Source organism: Sebastes umbrosus, chromosome 1, assembly GCF_015220745.1.
Source record: "Sebastes umbrosus isolate fSebUmb1 chromosome 1, fSebUmb1.pri, whole genome shotgun sequence".
Classification (NCBI taxonomy): domain Eukaryota; kingdom Metazoa; phylum Chordata; class Actinopteri; order Perciformes; family Sebastidae; genus Sebastes; species Sebastes umbrosus.
Window position 1 is genome coordinate 35,783,485 of NC_051269.1, and position 21,892 is coordinate 35,805,376.

Below are 21,892 nucleotides of genomic sequence, written 5' to 3' on the forward strand. Positions count from 1 at the left end.
ATAAGCAAGGAGCACAATGCATGATGGGCCAACATGTGGTAATTAGTGGATAAGGTAAACAGCCATGGGGGGAGCCAAAGGGCGGGTTCGCAGCCTGTTAGTGGATGCTCTCGTTGTGGCGCTGAGTATCCTCAGAGCTCGTGGAGGGAGAAGCGAGGGAGGAAGTCAAGAAATGCATCAAGTTCACTGAGCAGCAGTGGGGTGTTGCTCTGTGTCCAGTCTGGTATATATGTGAGTGTGTGTGTGTGTGTGTGTGTTCACACAGAACGGCAGCACGCTCTGTGCTGCGAGGGACTGCACTTTAACCGTCTCCTTTCATCAGTCGGACGGCATGTTGCTCATACTCACAATTGATTGGTGGTTGGCCTGTAACCTTGGCAACACAGGCTGGAGGGGAAAGTATATTTTTCCAAATGGTTCAGAAAATGGGTTTGGAAAATGAAATGATACTGGTTTAACTCATTGCATTCAGTCTTCTGACCTTCATGTCCTCTTTATGTTAACATGATAAAAAGGACATTTTTAGAAAACATTATATGCTGAAAAATGTTTTGTTGGGGAGTAAAAAGAGGATTTTATTTGAAAAACTGCTTTGAACTTTTCACGTTTTGCTGTGCACATAATGGTTAATAAATGAATCAGAACTTGTCTTTTAAAAAAATGGTTTCGATATGTGTGCTATGAATTAATTCAAAGAGCGGTTCCCACTGCAAGACATCTGGATTTAACAAAAAGAATAAAACTATATCAAATGCATTTTTGCAAAGGTGCTTTTTAGCTTGCTTGATATAAAATACTGTTAGAAGTAATACCGTCGTTTACTTCAAATACATCACAACTACGCGGATGTGGAAGAGCAGGGAAGCTCACTACCTCATGTGATTAATTGAACATATGGCCGTGGTATTCATTTTACCTTCTGCACGATGTACAGAAGATTTCAATCTAACACCTTTAACATATTTAGTTTTTAGAAACATACACACGTATAGTGTACACCCATGCATATAGAGAAAAGAGGAAAGGAGGGAAGGGGATCTTGATGAGAACATATTTGTTTTTGTCGGATAGCTGGAGGAAGAATTCAGTCGATGTTAATGAGAGGCAATTAGTTTTGATTAAAAATGAGATTGCTCCCCTACATGCAATGTAGCTATATCAAAACAAAATAATGATTAATTTCTGTTTGTATAAGACATTATTGTCGACAGCAAAAGTACCCATGCAGCAACGCTACAATCGCTCTGAGGCCGAAGAGGAGGGAAAAGATCCATTTAGAGGCTCGGCTGGGTGTTATAATATAGTGTATGCGTGCACATATACAAGTATCCCTGTGTAGAACATGTACACTAAATGTGTTTGCGTGGGAGGTTTCTGCATGCATTCAACTTTTTGTGATGATTCTGCCTTCTTTTTAAACACTGGTTTATGTTTTTTAATTGTATGCTATAATTATTGTTCAGCTTACTTTTAATGCTCATTTAAGGTTCTTTTTTAATTACGCCCCTGAAATTCTTTTTCATTTTTATCTACTAAATGCACTACTTTTCTTCTATCACTTCTTTTTTTTCCTTTTTGTTGGTATTACCAGTATTTGTATGTATGCATACTGGGGCTGGGACGATACACCTATCTCCTGATTCGATACTATCACAATACTCGGGTGACGATTAAATATGTATTGCGATTTTTAAGTATTGCGATTCTACATGTATTGGGATTCAATATTACGATTTATTTTAACACTAAACCATGGGAAAAAGTGGAATCATACACTTCTATGGACTTTTAATTTAGAAAATATCTAAATTGATACAGTAAAAGTGTTGAATTTTCAGCATAAATGCAGTCAGAGATGTCACTGTCAGGAATTATTTATTCCAGCAACCAAAAAAATCAAAGAATAAAGACATTTCCCTCACAAATTAGTGGTATTTTCTTTTTAATTTATAAGAGACATGTAATGTTTTATACTTCTGGTGAATATAATCCAATTAATCTTATTTCTATAGATGTATTTTTTATATTCAGTTCTCTTTGTTAACACCTTATTTTGAAAACCGGACGTAGTCACACATGTATACTTCCGCTATCTTCGCCAAGTCCGTCGATAGCTCTCCCTGTCAGCTCCGTTCTCTTCATACATCCATGGTCAGCTCCATCGGGGTCGTTTGAATGCATTTAATATAAATGTCAGTATATGGGAGCTATGCAGTTGTAGCGTCGGCACGTTTCCATACTTCCATGTGTAGTGTTTACCACTTTGGATTTTTAATGTGAGGGTGCAGGTCGTATCCATGCGTACATGAATGTGTGTGCACAAAGGTGTCTGCGTGATAAACTAACCTGCTTTGTTACGTATCTGTTCCCCCCAGCGTCCATTGTAATTGGGAAATGGTGGTGTGAGATGGAACCATGTCTGGAGGGAGAAGAGTGTAAGACTCTGCCTGACAACTCTGGATGGATGTGCTCCTCTGGGAACAAAATCAAGACTACAAGAGTGAGACCTCACACACACTTGAGCACAAATGCATTTACTTGCATGCACAGACCTACACTCGCAATGTACAGATGCACACGAACATGTACAATATACGCACAGAGCTGTTCTGCACGCACATTTAACCCCGACATACACACAATTGCACACATATCCACTTGTGCACAGTATATGATCAAATACCAGACAAATTTCACTTTACTAGTCAACCTCCCTTCTTGGGCTTGAAATGAGGAAATCACTAGATATAACAAGAGGCTGTGTTTGAATACTTTGATTAAATGCTTTAGCAAAGCTTTTCTGCCAACTGCCTGCTTAATTTTTAATTAATCTTCTGCCATTTAACAATCAAGCCAGCACTGTGTCACAAAGCATGTGTCCCACCGTATAGAGAATACTCAAAGAGCGCAGCACATCTGTGCCCTCTGTATAACAAGATGGACTCTGTTCGGTGTAAGCAACCTATCTAAGGGCCCATAGTAGTAAAGAACAAACATAAAGAAGGCAGTAAACAAACAGGTGGGCTCTGCCTCAGGCCACACTCCTCTCAGAGATAAACTTAACTGCCACTCTGCTTCTCCACTGCCTTCCGGCTCTGTAAACTGACTGCGAATGCGCCATGCAAAAATAATGAAGGGAGTTAAGTCCTCGAAGCCAGCAGTCCAGCACTCTGTGACAGGTTGATCACCCGATTTGTATTCATTTAATTGACTCCCCCTCCCCACCTGCTCGCGATAAGCAAACCCCCGTCTTCTCTTAGTCCTCGGTGACAATGACTTTGAATGGAAGCAGAGACTAATGTGATGATAGGGGACAGCCAGTGAAGGTTAGACCACACAGGGCTTCCCGAGGTTGTTCTGCAGATTTATACGTCAGCAGATAGACATAAAGCTTTCACTGGACCGCTTCACAGCCACCACAGGTCCAAAATGTTCACAAAAGAAGTTGATCGAATGGAGCGTTGCCCTCCTGTCAAGGTAAGGCGTAGTGCTTGGTTCACTCTAAAGAATGCATCTCTAATTCTCAATTCAGTCCTTTGCACAATTTGAAAAAAGTAAAGTAAGCTGTCTTTATAGAACAGATTATTTTATTTACAGCCCTGTCTCCTAAAAATGACTTTCCCGTACAACAAAACTGCATTGTGAATTACGTTTCAAGGGGACGTTTTTTTGTTGCGGATTACGTTTGTATTTGACGTATCACAAATACGTTTCTAATGATGTGTAGAGGAGGTCAGGGTGGTCAAACAAACACATGACTTCCACCCAGGAGACCGATGTTTGTTAGGAAAAAATTTTTACAGCATAGACACGGACATATTGATCTGTTGATCTATAACCTATTAACCTCTTAATAATCGCCCGACAGCCCGACGGACCGACGGCGTGGCCCGACGGCGGGGTCAGACTGCTATTCTGTCTTTCAGTGATTGTAGTTGGCTCAGTCTTAAAACAAGAGTGAAGATACTGGGATCATGTGAAACTAGAAAACCTAAGTAATCGATTGGTACCAACCAGGAAGAACGCTAAATAAAACTCCAAAGTTACGCTACATTTGAACGAGGAAAAACTGGCCATTTTCAAAGGGGTCCCTTGACCTCTGACCTCAAGATTTGTGAATGAAAACTCTGATGTGAACAGAGTGAAAACTGTATATTAGATAAAACAGTCATTGACAAACTGCATAACTTGCAATTTGAAAAAGATAATAAATCGCAATATACCTTATCACAATACTCATGGGGCCTCTGGTGATTCCCACCCCTACTGTTAAGGGATGCACCAATACCGTTAACGGATCGTATATCGGGCCAATATGGACTCATATATACATTATATACTGACATTTTAATTCCTGTCTACATTTTGACCAAATTGTTGCTGCATTAAAAAGGGTTACACTTGAATTGTAATTAATGTAAATAATTCCTGTTAATTTTAAAGATTTTTTTATCAAGTATCTGGTGTACGATTTATTATTTTGATAATAGATAACAATTCAGTACATTTATATCTATGTATTTATTTGTTACATTTACTTTTACAAAGTTAAGACACTAATGTTTAAGTCAAACCTGATGTTGCCTTACACATAAAATAATGATCCCAGTCTCTTCCACACAGCAAGGCATACAGCCTATTAATTAGACACTGGTATCGGATCGGTACTCGGTATCGGCCGATACCCAAAGCCAAGGTATCGCTATCAGTATCAGGACTGAAAAAGTTGGATCGGTGCATCCCTACTACTGTTGTGTTCCATATGAAACCAAAAATCAACGTTCACTTAGCTTAAATAACGTAACAAACAGTCAAACCATGATGATTTTTACTAAACCTAACCAAGTAGTTTTGATGCCTAAACCTAACTTTTTCTTTGTTTCAATTTACAACGTTAACCACGTGTTTAAAATTGCAACCGTAATCTGGGAGAAACATAATTGAGAATGCAGTTTAATTGTATGGAACGTCATTTTGTAGGAGACAGGGTTGTTTATTTATTCTCTTGAGACACATTAATCCACATTTTACATTTCTGCACACAAACGGAGGAGGAGCATTAATACGTATCTCTGAGTAACACGGCTTTGGTCTGATATTATTAAAACCATAAGAGAAGAGGGCCAAAAGGTCAGGCCGGAAGCTGCTTTTCTACCCAATACACACGTGTCCTTTTTTCTTGACCCTCTCTTTGCAGAACACCCAGCCATACTCCCCTTTTTAGCTTCCGGAAGCAAAATGCAGAGGATGGGTCAACAGAAATTGAGCTGCATTCTTGCTTCTGTAAAGGTTAGTCCTTTTCTCAAAGCTGTTCTTTGTTTTTTGTTTTCCCGTCTCTCTCTCTCTCTCTCTCTCTCTCTCTCTCTCATCACTGTAATGCACTTGAGTGTCGGGCGGTAGGAGCGGGACCAACTCATGTTCAATGACTTCTCATTAACCCAAATACTCAGTGCGAAATAATCAAGTGTGTGTTTACATGCTGTGCATGATTAGGCAGGCGTGACACAAATACTGAACGCACCGCCACCCACTGTAAATATTTATCACCGAGCGCAGGCGGTGCACGCATGAATAAAAAGTAAGTTTTCATATAAACGGTTGCACGTGTGCTAAAATATATCCGTCAGTACATCGATGGGTAAACATGCATGTACTGTAGCAGCACACTCATGCAGCACTGTAGAAACACACACACACACTGCCAGGTCCAGCCCTTAGCAGAACCCCGCTGTCTGTGAACAGTGTAATGGCAGGATCAGTCGCACTTCCTTTCATTGCCTCCTTTGTTCCATGTCCTGTTTTCGCTATCGGCAACTGTGTGGGCTTGATTACAGTGCCTCACACCGCTCTGCCAATCCCATTAGTCACTAATCTGTGACATGCTACTTGCTCCTCTCTGTGTGTGTTGTGTATGAACTCACGTGTTTGATATGTTTGATATGCCTGTGTGCGTGTGTGTGTGTGCGTGTGTGTGTGCGAGACCCCCGGGCAGGCCTCTTCCCCTTTCCGTTGTGTGGCTTCTTATCAGAGGCCACTTGATATCCTGATCCTCCTCTGAGGGTCTTGTTGAAGCGGCTATCAGTGCACAGCATAGCCCACGGGCTACATGAAAGGCCTTTCATCCTGCACTCTGCTCTCTTTTTTTAATCAACATTCCTCATTCACCTGCCTTTCAGGCCAAATTGCCTCATTTGTATTTTTACTGTCACGAGCCAGCAAGCACACAACGCAGCATTGTTTGTTTGTTTTTTTATTCTCCGCCATTTTATAAAGTGCTCCGGGGATGACGTATTTTTGTAGGCCAACCAGGAAGTTAGCATCGCATTGGGTTCCCTCAACAAAAGCCAATGTGATTTTTCTATTAGGCTTTGGATTATTGCAGAAAATAAGCTCTGTGGCAAACTCATGTTTATGATACTTAAGCGCGGGCCACACAGGGAACCTCAGCAGCGTGTGGCGTTTCGGTGTTCGGCATATTAACAGGTTAGAGCAGCCACACTGCCAGCGTGAGCAGCGTGAGCGTGAGCAGCGTGAGCAGCGTGAGCAGCGTGAGCAGCGTGAGCAGCACTTCTCGGCTGCGTGTCAGCTGCGTCTCTTTCGAGATTCGAGTTCTCGCCTATTTCTAACCGTGAGCCGCCCGCGGTTCACAGCAACAACAGACAGTGAAAGTGATCTTTTGACAGTATAATGACATCATACCAGCAACATTACTACAGTTTCAATGTCTATATCTGTAAAATATGTCACGGACATGAAAAAAAGCAAAGATTTATTGTTATATCAACACTTCCTGCTTCCATTTCAAAATAAAAGCGCTCTAGCGTTTTTCTGTGGAGAGGATTCCTTCATTTGTTAACACAGGATAGTGTTGTAGGAGATGCAGTGACTTACACGGTTCCATGAATGAATAAAGTACGGGGTTTTAATTGAGGATTATTACTATTATTTATAATTGAGCACACGCTTCTTCCATTTTTTCTGTCTGAAATAAATATAAATGACATTTATAATGAAATGAAATGGCCATTAAGAAAGGCAAACTCAATGTAGAAAGAAAGGGCTGGCAGCAGCAGCACAGCACCAATGTGGACTTCACACGCGTGAGACACACAGCAGTTCAGCGAGGCAGCTGTCAAGCACTGCTCATGCGGGAAGTGTGTCCCCGCCGTCACACGTTTTGTTCAACAAGATAATCTCCACGAATGAACACCACTTTTATGACTTTTGAAGTGTGAATGCAATCGCCAAAAGTAAAAAGCTAACGTTAGGCTATAAACAAACTACACCACGGTCGCATGAACGTGAATATACACAACAAGGCTGTAAAGGCGGACAAGTTGGCGTGATGACGTTTAGTAGTCTCATTTGGCCGCCTTTTAAATGCCAAATAAAAGCTTCAAAATTCACGAGTGTGATATTTACTGACGTATTTTATATCATAAAACAAAACGTTAAAATCTCTTAAAGTTGTGTTAACCACAGACCTTATTTCAGGCATCTAACTAAAAACTCATTGACTTCCAGATGAGGGAACCGGAAGTGCTACAATGCGAACTCATTCCCTGGTTTTAGGACTCATTCCTGTAGCGCTCTATTTCACCTGCAGGTTCTCATTTTGCTCTGAAAAGTGTCAGCGTAGCACGATGAGGCACACACACACACATGTTCAACAAGCAAACCGATTTCATCTCAATAAATTGGCATGAAAAGTAAGAAGCCAAAGCAAAGCCAGTGCCTGACACCCGTGTTTCTTCTTTTCTTTCTTTATGTCTTTCAGAGAGGGAGCCCTTCATTGCCTGTTCTGTAGCAGCAGACAAGGCAGGCCCTTTTGTTTGTGGAAGTCACAGTGAGAGCGAGACGGGGCGGGAGCTCGCCCACCATAGATCTGCGTTACCCGCTCCACTCGCTAAATAGACCAATCCATCGCTGCTCCCTCCAAACAATTACACACCTTAAAAGAGACAGGCAGAATGAGAGGGGATGTAATGAAAACATCTTTTGTCCCATTCATTCTTCTCCCCTGCTTTTGATAATAGTGAGAGGAATGATGTTGATTTCATAACCCCTCTGTTAGTGTGCTAGATTGAATATGAATTTGTCATCAAGGCGGGAATGTGGCAATACAACCCTCGATGAATTTTAATGGCTTTTTTTTAAGTTATTTCACACTGCAACATAACTCATGTACAGTAGTTGTTTTAACTGTATAAGGACACAGCAGCTCTACTACGTAATTCAGATTAGTGAGCATCAAACTCAAGTGGACACACCATCTTTCACACTTTGCCGTGTGTATCCCATTCAGCTGGTCCAACATGATTTACATGCTGTTCAGAGACCCACGTGTCCTTTTATTAAAAGGAGCGGAGGGCACTTTTTCAAGCAAACTAGCACACTGTGACAGGATGTAGCCCATCTGTGAGACAGTTTCAGAGCAAAAGTGACCTGCCGGCAGACGCATCGCCATCTAATTTGTCAAATCGGGAGACCGCACTCCGCAGTCGATCAAAATGAACTCGGCGAGCGACCATGCCACATACAGTTCAACTCCGCCGAGAAATCATCTGCCTCCATCGCTGTGCTTGACAACACCTCTCCTCCTCCTTCACTCCTGTATAAAGTCACCATGATGATAAACATAAAAGCATACACAAATGGTAAAGTAGTGTGTCGTTTGAGATAATAAAATACTTTTTTTTTCTTTAAAGTATGAAGTCATTAGCTGCTGGGAATGGCCAGATTGTCATTCTTATGGCATTTTATACAACTTTAGGGGGAGGAGGAGTGCTACTGATTAATTTACACCCATTTTCTTTTTCCATTGTCAATGTCACATTAAATGGATCTTGATGTATTTTGTTGTCTGGAGTCTTCTGTTTTTAGAGGGTGCTCTTTAGTGCTGTTTGAAGAGGGTTTCTCTGCTGGCATGATTGATTTGTTCGGCACTAAACAAGAAAAGGGGGAAAGGGTAGGCTGTGTTTGCACTAAATTATTTTGCTAAGGCAGTTGTCCTTGGCTCCTTTTACTAACTGAAGTCTGAGCAAATTGCAATTTAATGCGGCCGGCAAATTAGAATGCGGCCGGCTTAGTTGCCAGCAAAGACTGGGATAGGCAGGAAATCCTTGAGCAATCCGCTGCTACCTGCTGCACCGTTCATTTGAAGAGACAGAGGACAAAAAAAGAACAGAGGGCACTTATAGTCTCACACACACACACACAGCATTTGCATACAACCCCTCTTCTCCCACTAACAAACCTCCGGTGGATTGTGTCTGAGGTAGAGAGTGAGCCGTAACGTGTAACCTGTTACTGCTCTTGTTCTGACAGAGGTCATCCAACATTTCTGATATGTCGTCGTACAGTAGATGATACAGATGCAAATGCCGGACAGATGAGCCCGGAGGATTACTGTGTTTAAGCATCATGGGGAGGAAAAAAGGAGTGAATCTGTGCAAAGAAAGACACTGTGAAAAGACCTGGAGGTGAAATCAACATGTGAAAGCTATTTAGAGCACACACCCAGAGAGGAACAGCTGCAGCGCAACTACCTATAGGCGTGATGCATTCAGCAAGGGGGAATACGTCAGTACTGCTAAGTGTTCCCTTAACACAGCGCTGTGAGACAGCTCATTTTGACATCTTTCTTAACAAGTCATTTGGTCCTCAAAAAAGATTTTTCTTCAAAAATACATCTGCCAATGGTGTTCCACTTATTATTAGTGATGCTTCCCTTGTTTCAGGAACTTTTCCAGCATCCGTATCCTCAAACGAGATAGATCTACAAAGTACTCAGCACATTCCTTTGCAAAAGCTGTGCAATCCTGTGCATGTGTTATTTTAGTAACAGGATATGTTTGAAGATTATTAATCTGCATCAGGATCTGGATTTGCATCAAAATACAAGGTGTAACAAACAATTAGAGCAGTGAATCTTAAAGTGAGAAGTTTTCAGATTAATTCATTTGATTTATAAATAAAATAATAATAAAATAATTAATAAATTAAATAAATTATATATTTTTTATTATTTACAAAAGACTTCATAGTTCAACGAATAATTTTTCACTTTTCAAATCTATAAGAATCTGCAAAAATGTTTAATACGTATTTTCTAATTTCTTTCTAATATATTTCTCTTGTATTGTTCTTCACATAAATAAGACTATAAAAGTGTAAAAAATAGGCTACGTCAAATTGTTCCAAGGGACATACATGAGGAGGGCCCCGGTATATTCTCTGTCTTGTCCTCGGCTGGAAAAAAGTGTAAACCTCTGAATTAGGGGACACATTTTTAATTCAAGTAAATGCAGACGTTTGTGTGAAAATGGTAAAATTCCTAGATCTGCACCAACAAATAATACCTGGTCTGTGACCTATGACCAAACTTAACTCCTTTACAAAGACATCAAGTTTCTTTTGAAATCTTTTAAAAGCTTTTTGAGATCGGTCCTGCTAACAAACAGGACTGAAAACTCGAATGCATGATAGGTATCAGGCCGATAATGGGAGATTTATATTATTATGTATCATTCTGAGAATGAAATTATAGCCAATAAATTATCGGCTGATGATACAAAGCCAGATTGCTTTCAGTGACTTAAGAAGTGCAGCATCTAAACATCCGATACAGTAGGTGGTAGTATGCACAGATATAGACATTGAAACTGTAGTAAAGTTGGTTTGTGATCCGCCAATAAACACAGAAAAGAAGAAGAAAAACAAGCGCAGCACGCCGACTAGAGAGCCAAATATGTCGTCCCCAATGTGGATGTTTTTCACAGTTTCAGAGGAAGACAACACAATTGCAATTTGCAATACAAGTTTTTTGATGCACTTTACGTTATCTTATCAGCATTGGCTGAAGAAAATCCATATCATGCATCCTTACTGAAAACATGCTCACCTTGAAGAAAGAGAAAAAGGCTGCAAATGATACTTGATCCTAGAAAATACTTTATTAACTTTCATTAAAAACTGGTGAAACAAGTGCAACCCATTGGCAAAGAAAAGGGTTTATGACCAAAACAACTCGCTAAAAATTAAGACTTTTCGTAGCGTACCAAATGATTCTGTCAAATCAAACACTATCTCCCAACAATATAACTGCACTGCGTTATGTTTTCAGACTTGACGCTAAATTAAACCCAAATTAAAATGCCTGAGAGTCTGCTGCTTCTCTGATTGTTCTCTGAAGCATATTCTCAAAATAACACACAAAATACGGTAGTTGAATTATACAGGTGCACATAATTCTACCCACAGAAAATGGTTTTTAAAATCACTCTCTTGCCAGCATGTTCAACATATTGGAGCTCTGAGATGCTCTATGTGCTACGGCTCACAGAGTCCCAAGCAGCACCCTTCACAATCAAATCCACACACCTGGCTACCACCTGCCAAGCCTGCTGGAAATGTCATGGCTGTATTTCTTAGTTGAACAGGATTATGGGATTTCTAATTGGCCCCACGGTGTGCTGGGAACTTCGTATTTCTTAGCTGTAAAATATTAAAGCAGTAAATTAACTGCGCTGAAAGTGAGGTAAAGAAATATTCTGTAAAACGTGAGCATGCTTTTGCTGCATAGATGGTCATGAGAGGGCAATGAACTCGACCGTTGTAGACGTTGTGCACACCGTTTTTATTCAGGCTGAGCAGGATGCTGAAAAGCGAGACATTCAATAGAAGTCTCAAGGTTGCACAATGTACCATTTGAAAGTGTCCAGGTCTGCAACTCAGGCTGAATAAGAGTCCCTGAACCAGAGTCACACAGAAACAGCTCAGACACCACGGTGGGAGCCCAAAAGACCATCATTCTATCGGGTTGAAGGGAAAATCCTCAGCTGTGATTGGTTTGAAGGTGCAAAGAAGGGGAGTGAATGTGGCTAAAATGGTTTGAGATGAAGTCAAAAATATCAATTTGTGAATCAGACATACGCAGCATGGAAACACACCAGGGGTTTTTCGCACAAAGAGCTTTCCTGATATATCCCGGTATACCTATAAATTGCCAAACACGCCTCCATTTTTCGTTTCCACTCGTATAAGCTGTCTGTTTTTAGTAGCAGCGGGAACCGGGAGGTGAGACTGTGCAAAGCCTCCACAGTTCAAAAGACTCCCCCCTTGTTTTTGAAACACGCGAACGGAGCAATTCCTCTGGGTGTAATCCTCGCACACTTGTATGCCTTTGTTCTATCTAAGTGTATGTGTGTTTTCTCTCCTCTCCTCTTCCTCCTCTGTGTTGCAGATTCATCCCAGGACCTAACAGAGAGCTCACCATTGCAGGGCTGCGTGCCAGGCTCTTCCCTTCATCTACCCTTTCTCTTCCCGCCGAACGGACTAAAACTATTACATCCACGTCTACTGACTGGATTACCTGGGACCACAGAAAGGATATCCACCCAGATAAAACAGCTTTGCTCGCGTGGTGCCAAGGATTTGAAACCAGACTAATCCCCTGTTTGATCAATGAGCCCCATGTTGGTGACTCTCCTCTTCCACACAGCTGTGGCCAGTTTCCGACCTACTCTCTCTCTCTCCGTTTCCCCCCTCATACACACTCTGTGTCCCGCTCAAAAACTGAAACAGCTTAGCAGGGGTTATTTAGAGGTTGTTAAAACATTATTTGAAGACATTCGCCCCTGCCTGAAGGTAAACCGGTTTAGGAGCTTACATGGACCTGAACATATGGGATCCACAGAACTGAGGGGCAAAAGGAGGGAAATTACCTTGATATCCTTGTGTTTCTGTGTGGAAGGCTATTGTGTTTGACTCGCTGCCGCAGCTGGATGGCCTTTGCTGGTTGAAAAACCCTGGATTTTCAGTGACGGAGACCACTAGCAGCCTATAATGAGTTAATGAAGAGTCCTCATGGCCTCACCTTCATCCTTCACGATGGACATTTTGACTTTTATTCGTGGGCATGCCCGATGTAAATCCATGAGCACTTCTTTTTCTTTGTATGTAAGATAATTTGTGTATATATACATATATAAATACATCACATATAAGACGACAGATCCAAGAAGCTGAAGAATATATTTAAGACTCTATTAGGAGCTCGAGCCCCCCCGGTGGATTATTGACCAGCCACTGAATATAAGAGGCCCAATATGGTGTGTGTGTGTGTGTGTGTATAGGACTATGCTTGCTTTGGAAAAAGCCACAAACAGAGTCATAAAAATAAAGTATTGGTCACTTTCGTCATTCAGCAATGTCCTTGGTTGAGCCAGAAAATGCTTGTAGTTTCAGTAAAGATGAGGAAAACACTGTATAGAACTGCCTCACAGAAGAAAGCAGCACTAACAACGACCCCTGAGCTTTCCACTCAGATACAGTAGGGTCACGGAACAGCAGCCGGACCATAATCGGACAGTTAGTGTCTATTTCTGCTGTAGGAAAGTGGTCATGGACGACTGTGTCTGTCGTGTAGATCTCCCGCTCACACACCGGAGAGAGATGATTTATTCCAAATGACAGTGAGAAAGTATAGTCACAATGGAGAAACATACAGTTATCCCCCCCAGTAGATATAAGTACATTACAGGACAGCCTTATGAGAAATAAAAATGGTTTTCTATACTGATATGCTGTCTCCCATTCCTTCATATTGTAACTGATACTGTGAAAAATATTTGATATGTTGTAATATGTGGGTGGAAGACCTTGTCAGACTTTCATTTAAATGATATGTTAACATTGTGAACGGAGTTTTTGCTTGAGCAAACAAGCAATCAACAACAGCGCGAGGCGAGTGTGAAAATGACTCACGGGCAGACGAACACACACACACACACACACACACACACACACACACATGCAGTAAACACACAAACGAATCTGTGATGCTTCATTTATACAATTCCCTTTGTGGCGCCGAGGATTTATCAGAACAGCACATTCAATTCATTCGTGCAATTAGAATAAAGATTTCCAATATCGTGGCAGGCGAAATTCCAGATGATTTTCAATATCAACCTCCTCTCTCGGGTGATATGAGATTCGTTTCTTCTCCCGGTGGACGCGCTAGTGTACATTCATCATTTAGGAATTTGGCTAGTTTCATGGAGCCCCGGCGCCTCGCTGAGCAGTCACAGAAGGTATGAAAAAGACAGACACATCAATCTCCCAGCGGTCTTGCCAGAATCGGGAAGGAATATGCAAAGGGAGAGCGAGCGAGAGCGTGTTTTTTCCTCCTCAATGAGCCGTTCCCGTCTTTGTTTTCTCACATCTAATAGGATTCACTGTCCTGCAGTCTTATTGAACTTGTGCGAAAGAAAATGAGTCAGGGAATGAGTTTGTGTGAGTGTATGAAAGTGTCTCTGGGTGCTTTTTGTCGCTGTAAATGAATGTGAGTGTATGTGTGTCTGTTTTACTATGCTTGTGTATGTATTTTTAGGGTACCCAGAGTCTGTGAGACAGGCGTCCCGCAACGACACACTGTGAAGATTATCCTCCAATTCAGTGCTTGTGTAGAAAATCAAGGGATTTCTCCCTCTCTACTTATGCAAGTTCTAAGTGGATTTTTTGCTTAAAAGGTGCTTAGGGATCAGAAATGGAAAAGGTGCTTTTTCTTATTCTCTTTTATGCACTCCTTAGCTCTCTCCAGAAATGATGGAGTCGTGCTGTGGAGGGAGGTCCTGCTCCATTTTAGGCAGAGCAGAAAGGAACACAGCATGAATAGATAACAGGGGCCGAGTCCTCCTCCCTCTCCGCGGTGCTGCGCAATCTCAAAAGAGAGACATCCATCAAGTCCTGCCGACCTCCCACCGAGACACAGAGACAGCCGCGTCCACATCACGCTGGACGGCTAATCAACGCCTGACAGCAAGGACAACCTTTTTCATACAGCCAAGAAGATGACGTGTGCCGAAGATGTCGGACTGTGTTGTGTTTATAAAACTTGCATTAGTAACTTCCAAGGGTATCTCAAGTGAAATGCAAACTTTTGCCCGGCGTAGAAGCTAAATGCTTGGTTGCTTTTAGGAGCTTTTAGTGGGAGCCTCCACTCCTCTTTGACACCACTTCCTCATCTTTGCACTTTATCGCATTCATAATCAGTTTGCATAGAAAACTATAATCTGTGGAAAGGGCACCTTCCTTACCTGTGGGGGCTTTGCGGCCTATAATTATAGTCATTATGTGGCATGAGTCACTGTGAATGTCGCCTTTACAATTAACATTCACTGGAGATGGACAACTAAGAGCATCTCAAAATCATCTCGGCACTCAAACTTGGTCTCACGATAGCTGTTCAGACACTTTGGGCATTATTGCCATTTGAGTAGATTCTTGATTAATCATTTTAATCATGTCATTAAAACACAGTTTACAAGCTAACTAGCAAGTTGATGATGAAGACAAAGAACGTACATTGCTAAGAAGTGAAAGTCAATTGGTCGTTCCATTGCAACGTCAGCACCCAGCAGCAGACCTACGCTTCCGCCATTTTGGACTGAGAGCAACTACCGGACACCAGTAAAACGCCGGTAAAAAGTCTGCCTATAAAGTGCCGTACTAAATTTAAACAATTATTTCTATTCTATTGTCATATTTAATGTACAGTATCTACTGAAATGGCCCGTGTTGAACAATAAATATATTATAAATATACATACTATTATAACTATTTAGTTTATTACTTATTTATTGATTCAACTTTTTTGCCTGGCCGCTTCCCATAGGAGCATAAAGTGAGCGATGGACGTAAGCAAAAAACAGCACACAGATTTTGAGAGCAATCTCAAATTTTTTCATGTCAAGGACCTCAAAAATCGATGTACAATAGACCACAGATCATGGATGTATAAGAGGTTGTGTCCTGTGCTTTTGCCCTGTGTGTTAGTTTAAATTCTCTTTGTGTCATGCTACTAGCGCGACTAGATACTGGCCGATAGCCGGTTGTTTGGGAACTGAGACATCCACCACGGTACAGGCTCACAGCATACAGATCATGGGTGTATTATAAGATAATAAAAGTGATGAATTACAGTCAATATATCCATTATTACAGCCGCATACAGCTAGCAGGAAGCTGGCAGAACCGGATATGTCATATAAGCGAGCAGGGCGGTGCAGTCCCGTGGGTCTGATGTACGTTCATTATGCCGAGGAAAATAACTCTAAATTCGGCTTTTAGCTAATTTACAACTTTTATGAAATAATGATTTAAATGAGGAGTATTTAAGTGTTCATAATGGGAAGTTGATTTACCTAAAAAAAATGATCCTCTGATTTATAGACTTCTCTTTATACATCTATGGCCATGGACTTTTTCAGTCCAAAAAAGCACCAGAGTTTTGTTTCTTTGCTTCTTTACACTTTGATGAAGATGTGATACTTTTCAAGACCACATAGTCATCATGAAGATCAAAAAGTTGATACAAAGAAGCCTGCAGCTACATTTCCTCTACAGTCTGTAACTAAACAGCGAAACAGCGAAACAGTGAAACACTGCTGCTTCGCCGTTGTTTGTAACAAATGAACACACAGACTGATGGGTACACAATGCATCACTGTCATAGTCCCATGACAGTACGCCATGACCGCCAACCACCAATACACCTGTCAGCTAAAAATGCCTTGGCAGTCTGTGATTGTCAGCAGCTGCTATAATGATAATTTATTTCTCTGCTGCTTTACCGTTTTCCTCACCTCATCTTGCATCATGTTTCAACCCAAAGTGGAGCAACTGGCCTCCAGCAGGGACACCAATATCGTCACAGACCAGCCTCGTTGGAAGATTTCAAACTTAACACTTTCCCGTTTAACAGAGAGCGTTTTTCATAGCAGTGTCTCCACACAGCTGGATCGACGTCTACACACAGGTTCTCAACTGTTTGCCACTTGCGACTGAATGATCGGAGAGCTGGATTTTCAAAAAGAGAGGTAGAGAAAAGAGCTAATGACACATTGTTCCGAGCCTGAGGGGAGCATACAGGGTTTATTTTTATAAGTCACATATATTTAGTCTTATTCCATCACCCAACTATACCTATCACACATTAAAGCTGGGGGAGGCAGTTTAATTGTGGCATTATTGGGCAAAAATTCCATAATAACATTTCAGCAGATTGTAATTCAAGTGGTAGCCCAGGGTAGGCAATTTTCTGGAAAAAAAAAACACCAGAAATTGGAAATACAGCCCTCATACTGCAGGTTTCCTCTTTCTCCCCTTTCTGTCCTAAGCCCCATCATTCAGTAACCTGTAGGAGTACTAGTCATTCATTTCACACATCAATGTGATCCTGATGCCGTTATATAGCGGCAATTCTATGTGATAGAATACAATAATATAGAATAACACTAGATAGTGTTCTTTCAAATTATGTTTAAAATATCATCTTCCTGCTTAAACAAATATGTTCTCCTATTAGTACATTACAGGTATAATAATAACCAGGAAGAGAGTGTACTGGAAATTTTTTTTATAGCAGAAGTCTGATGAAATTTCATGTTGTCTATCCAAGTTTGTATGGAGAGTTCACAACAGCAGCCTGGCCTTCAGGCTTCCTGCCAGAGACAAAGCACTGTGCCATCAGTCCATACCTGCCCACACACACAGCGTGATGCAGTGAACTTATCTCAAGTTTGAATGATGGAAAGGAAAACTAGAGCATTTGTCTTGCCTACACACCAACTGAAAAGTTTTGCCATGCCACTGGGGTCATGCAATATCTCTCTTTCCCTCTCTGTTAAGTTACCTGTGTTTCTCAATCGATAGATATTATTCTGAAATGCGAGTACATTTTTAACCAGCAGTGATGTTTAATAACGCCCTCAAGTCATATTGAGATCTTTATATAACTCCCACATGGTTGCCAGTTTAAGCAGAAACGTGCGGTGAAAGTGAGGCATATGGTTATGTCTACATTACACATGGATATATAACATATAGTCTACGTTAGTTAGGCAGACATGCAACAAAATAAAAGCCCAGAGAGAGAGAGAGAGAGAGAGAGCTTGGTGTCAGTGCACCAGTAGAAAACAGCTTATGGGACTTTCAGACAGAAAGCCGTTGTTGCTCCGCGTAACGCATTGGAAATAATGGGGTCCAGAGCGCAGTAGTGCCATTGCTGCGTTCTGTGTGAAAGGCCCATTATTCACTCCTACAAAATGTGCAAAAGTGCACCCACTAACAATGAGCATCTGGTGACTAGGATAAAGAAAAAAGAGAGAGAGAAAGACTGAGAGAAAGAGAGAGAGAGCTTGGTGTCAGTTTACCAGTACGAAACCGCTTATTCACAAAATGAAACCAGTAGAAAAACGCTTATTCACTCCTACAAAAATGCGCAAAAATGCACCCACACACAATGAGCGTTTCTGGCAACACCGCACCAGATTAAAGAAAAAGCGCACCAGTAGAAAACAGCAAAAATTAGCAAAAGTGCACCCAGGATAAAGAAAAGAGAGGGAGAGAGAGAAAGAGAGAGAGAGAGAGAAATCTTGGTGTCAGTGCACCAGTAGAAAACATCTTATTCACTCCTACAAAATAAGCAAAAAGTGCACCAATAACCACAACAATGAGCATCTGGCAATGGCGCACCAAGATTGGAAAAAAAGAGAGAAATCTTGGAGTCAGCACACCAGTAGAAAACAGCTTATTGGCCTTTCACACCGAACGCAGTTTGTGCTGCGCTCGCCGCTGGTTCAGCGCACATTACAGTACGCTGCGCTCTGCTCGGAAAAGCCATTGTTGCTCCGCGCAAACCATTGAAAATAATGGGTGTCAGAGCACAGTAGTGCCTTTGCTGTGTTTTGTGTGAAAGGCCCATTATTCACTCCTACAAAATGGGCAAAAGTGCACCCACACACAATGAGTGTCTGGGGACGGCGCACCACGATGAAGAAAAAAGAGAGAAACCTTGGTGTCGGCGCACCAGTAACAAAACAGCTTATTCACTCCTACAAAACCCACACACAATGAGCGTCTGGTGACGGCGCACCAGGATAGGACAGTAGCCTAACACCAGAGAACAACACAAAGTCAATTAACAGGTTAAAAAAAATATATATATATACATTTTAGGGCTGTACCAAAGCTTCTATTGAGGTTTTCGAATGAAGCTTCAAATGTCTGTCGAGCGCTGAGTCGCTCGCTGCGTGTGTGTGAGAGAGAAGGTGGAAGGTGTAGGCAAACTATTGTACTCAATGTTTCTGTAAGATATTAAAGGTCCCATATTATAAAAAAGTGAGATTTTCATGTTTTTTTATTATAAAGCAGGCTTAAGTCCTATATAAATACTGTGACGGTATCAAAACACTCAATCCACAACCCAAAAGTACACACAGCCCGTATTCAGACACACTGCATCTGAAACAAGCTGTCAGGATTTCAGCCCATTCGTGATGTCACGAATATACAATATTTAGACCCTTGACATAATTTTAAACGTAAACATTCTAAATGAGTCCCAGTTTATTCCTGGTTGCAGTGGATGTGAATGTCATCAGCTGACAGGAAGTACACATGGACCCAAGCTGTTGCCTAGCGACCCAATTCTGTTGCAATTCCGTCAAAATGCGCTAAAACGGAGCGTTTCAGACAGAGGGTAAATACAGGCATATTCAGGCCGACAGTACGAGGAAAATAAAGTTTTTTTTTAACATTAAAGCATGTGAACATGTTCTAGTAGAAACACAAAATACAAGTATGAACTTGAAAATGAGCATAATATGGGACCTTTAATAATAATACTGTAATTTAAATGTCAACGATATGATTAAACCTTTGACCTATTTGGTACAGCCATATATATATATATATATATTATTTATCTATTTAGATTTTAAAAGGAGGCACTTACTATATTTGTAGATGAAGTCCATGCGCCTATCCCTCTGGACGAAGATGTCAGTGACTTTGTTGTAAAAGTCCTCCTTGTTAGGCTCAGTTTCATAAGTCTTTCCTTTTTAATGGAGCCAAAGAAGAAAGCCTGTTCTGTTCCATTCTGCTGCTGGTCTTTATGTGCTTTAAGACTGAAAAGGTCCTCTCCACAGCTGGTGGTATCAGCTTTTAGAGTGCTGTGGCCTCTTTTACAGTGTCCTGCTGATCATTATCTGTCACCAAAGTAAGAAGCTGCACTGGCCTCCATCCTTGGACTGTTGAGAGCAGTATAATCCCATGAGATTAGACTTTAATCTAACCACATAAAAGACTTTTTGCATATCTGGACAGACTCTTCAATTTCTAATGTCAAATTTCTCAAAAAGGCTTCTTTTAACTCACTTGCAACTTTTGACATCTCAACACCAGGCCTTGTTTGTGATATCCTCCATCTCATCCACTTCCACAAAGGATGCATTTTTTTATATGACTCCTGATAACCTTGGCTGCTGCTTCAATTAAATCCTCCTGAATACCATTTGATGTGCCTTTGAAGAGATTAAATATGTGGCTATCTTGTCATCTGTTTCTGCAAAACACATGCAACATAATTTCCATGACTGACAGAGCTAGGCTGAGCTCTTGCTTTGCAAAGTAACAGGTCAAATCGATGAGGCTTTTTTAATAATCCACTGTTTTCCTTTACCTTTGCATTGTGTACGATGACAAGGAGAGTGGACATGTGCTGTGAAGGATGCAGAGTGGAGCCGAGAGGAAGTGGGTGTCACGTGACATGAGAGCTGGGTCGTCATTGGTTGTTTCTAAAAGGTAACCCCCAGAGGCGGTTCAGAAAGAGCATCTTTGGTAACCCACAAACTGCGACAATTTGCCAAAACAAATGACGACTACGCATGCGCAAATCTACGTGGACGTTGCAGACAGATAGAGCCTTGAACTTGCTGCATTCAGGGTACAGTATTTTTAAGAGCAATTAAAGGTCCCATATTATAAAAAGTGAGATTTTCAGGTCTTTTATATTATAAAGCAGGTTTAAGTGCTATAAAAATACTGTGAAAGTATCAAAACGTTCAATATACGGAAAAATACACACAGCCCGTATGCAGAAATGGTGTGTTTGAAACAAGCCGTCAGGATTTCTGTCCATCTGTGATGTCACAAGTATACAATATTTAGACCATTACACGGTTTTAAACATAAACATTCTAAATGTGTCCCATTTTATTTCCTGTTGCAGTGTATGTAAATAACATCAGTTTACAGGAAGTGAACATGGATCCAAGCTGTTGCGTAGCAACGCAATTCCGTTGCAATTCCATTGAAATGCACTAAAACGGAGCGTTTCAGACAGAGGGTAAATACAGGTATATTCAGAGAGACAGTATGACAAAAATAAAGTTTTTTTTTAACATTACAGCATGTAAACATGTTCTAGTAGAAACACAAAATACAAGTATGAACCTGAAAATGAACATGATATGGGACCTTTAAAGGAGCATACTATTCTGACTGGTATTACTGGAGTATGTGTAATCTGAGACAAATTATAAATGATGAAAATTTAAATGTAAATAAATACATACAATTCATAAAAATATGAATTACATATGAAGAAATTATCAATAAATACAACTGTCATGTAATCTTAACATTTCCTTTTAGCTTTGGTGAGGCACCGCCTACCCTGATCGCACATCAAGTTGTTGACATATTAAAATAATAGGAAAAAAACAAAACACTATGGGGCTTACATATATAAAAGGCCAAATTCAATTAATTTAAACTTTCACCATCACACAAAAGCTGTTAAGATGAATGCCAGTGTTCATTCATTACCTGACTGTATTGTCTACCCTTCACCTCTGCAAATTGATTTGAAAAAAATAATTAAATGATACCACTTGAGAGGGTTCAGAGACATCAGCATTGATCATTTATAATAATTTGTAATTAACTGCTAAACATGTTGATGGAGCACTCTTTTCATTATGCTTTGCAAAAAAAATAGGTACTCAAATTCAATTGGTACATTGACTCTGATATGGATTCTAG

General features: G+C 40.8%; 1 protein-coding gene across 3 annotated transcripts in view; it reads left to right on the top strand.

The window, feature by feature from the left end:
• Window positions 1–13,582, top strand: part of LOC119492394 (chemokine-like protein TAFA-1) — a 159,480-nt gene extending 145,898 nt beyond the window's left edge. The window contains exons 4-6 of one of the 3 annotated variants that reach the window (XR_005207768.1): window positions 2,376–2,500; window positions 5,198–5,289; window positions 7,778–8,143. Coding sequence is in view for 1 of the 3 variants with exons in the window: in XM_037776817.1 (XP_037632745.1) it covers window positions 2,376–2,500; window positions 12,245–12,262 (143 nt within the window). In the remaining 2 variants the exon portion in view is untranslated. Of the gene's footprint in view, window positions 1–2,375; window positions 2,501–5,197; window positions 5,290–7,777; window positions 8,144–12,244 lie in introns of those variants that run through there. The other 2 variants (XR_005207767.1, XM_037776817.1) reach the window with 2 other exon arrangements.
• Window positions 13,583–21,892: the final 8,310 nt, after the last annotated feature.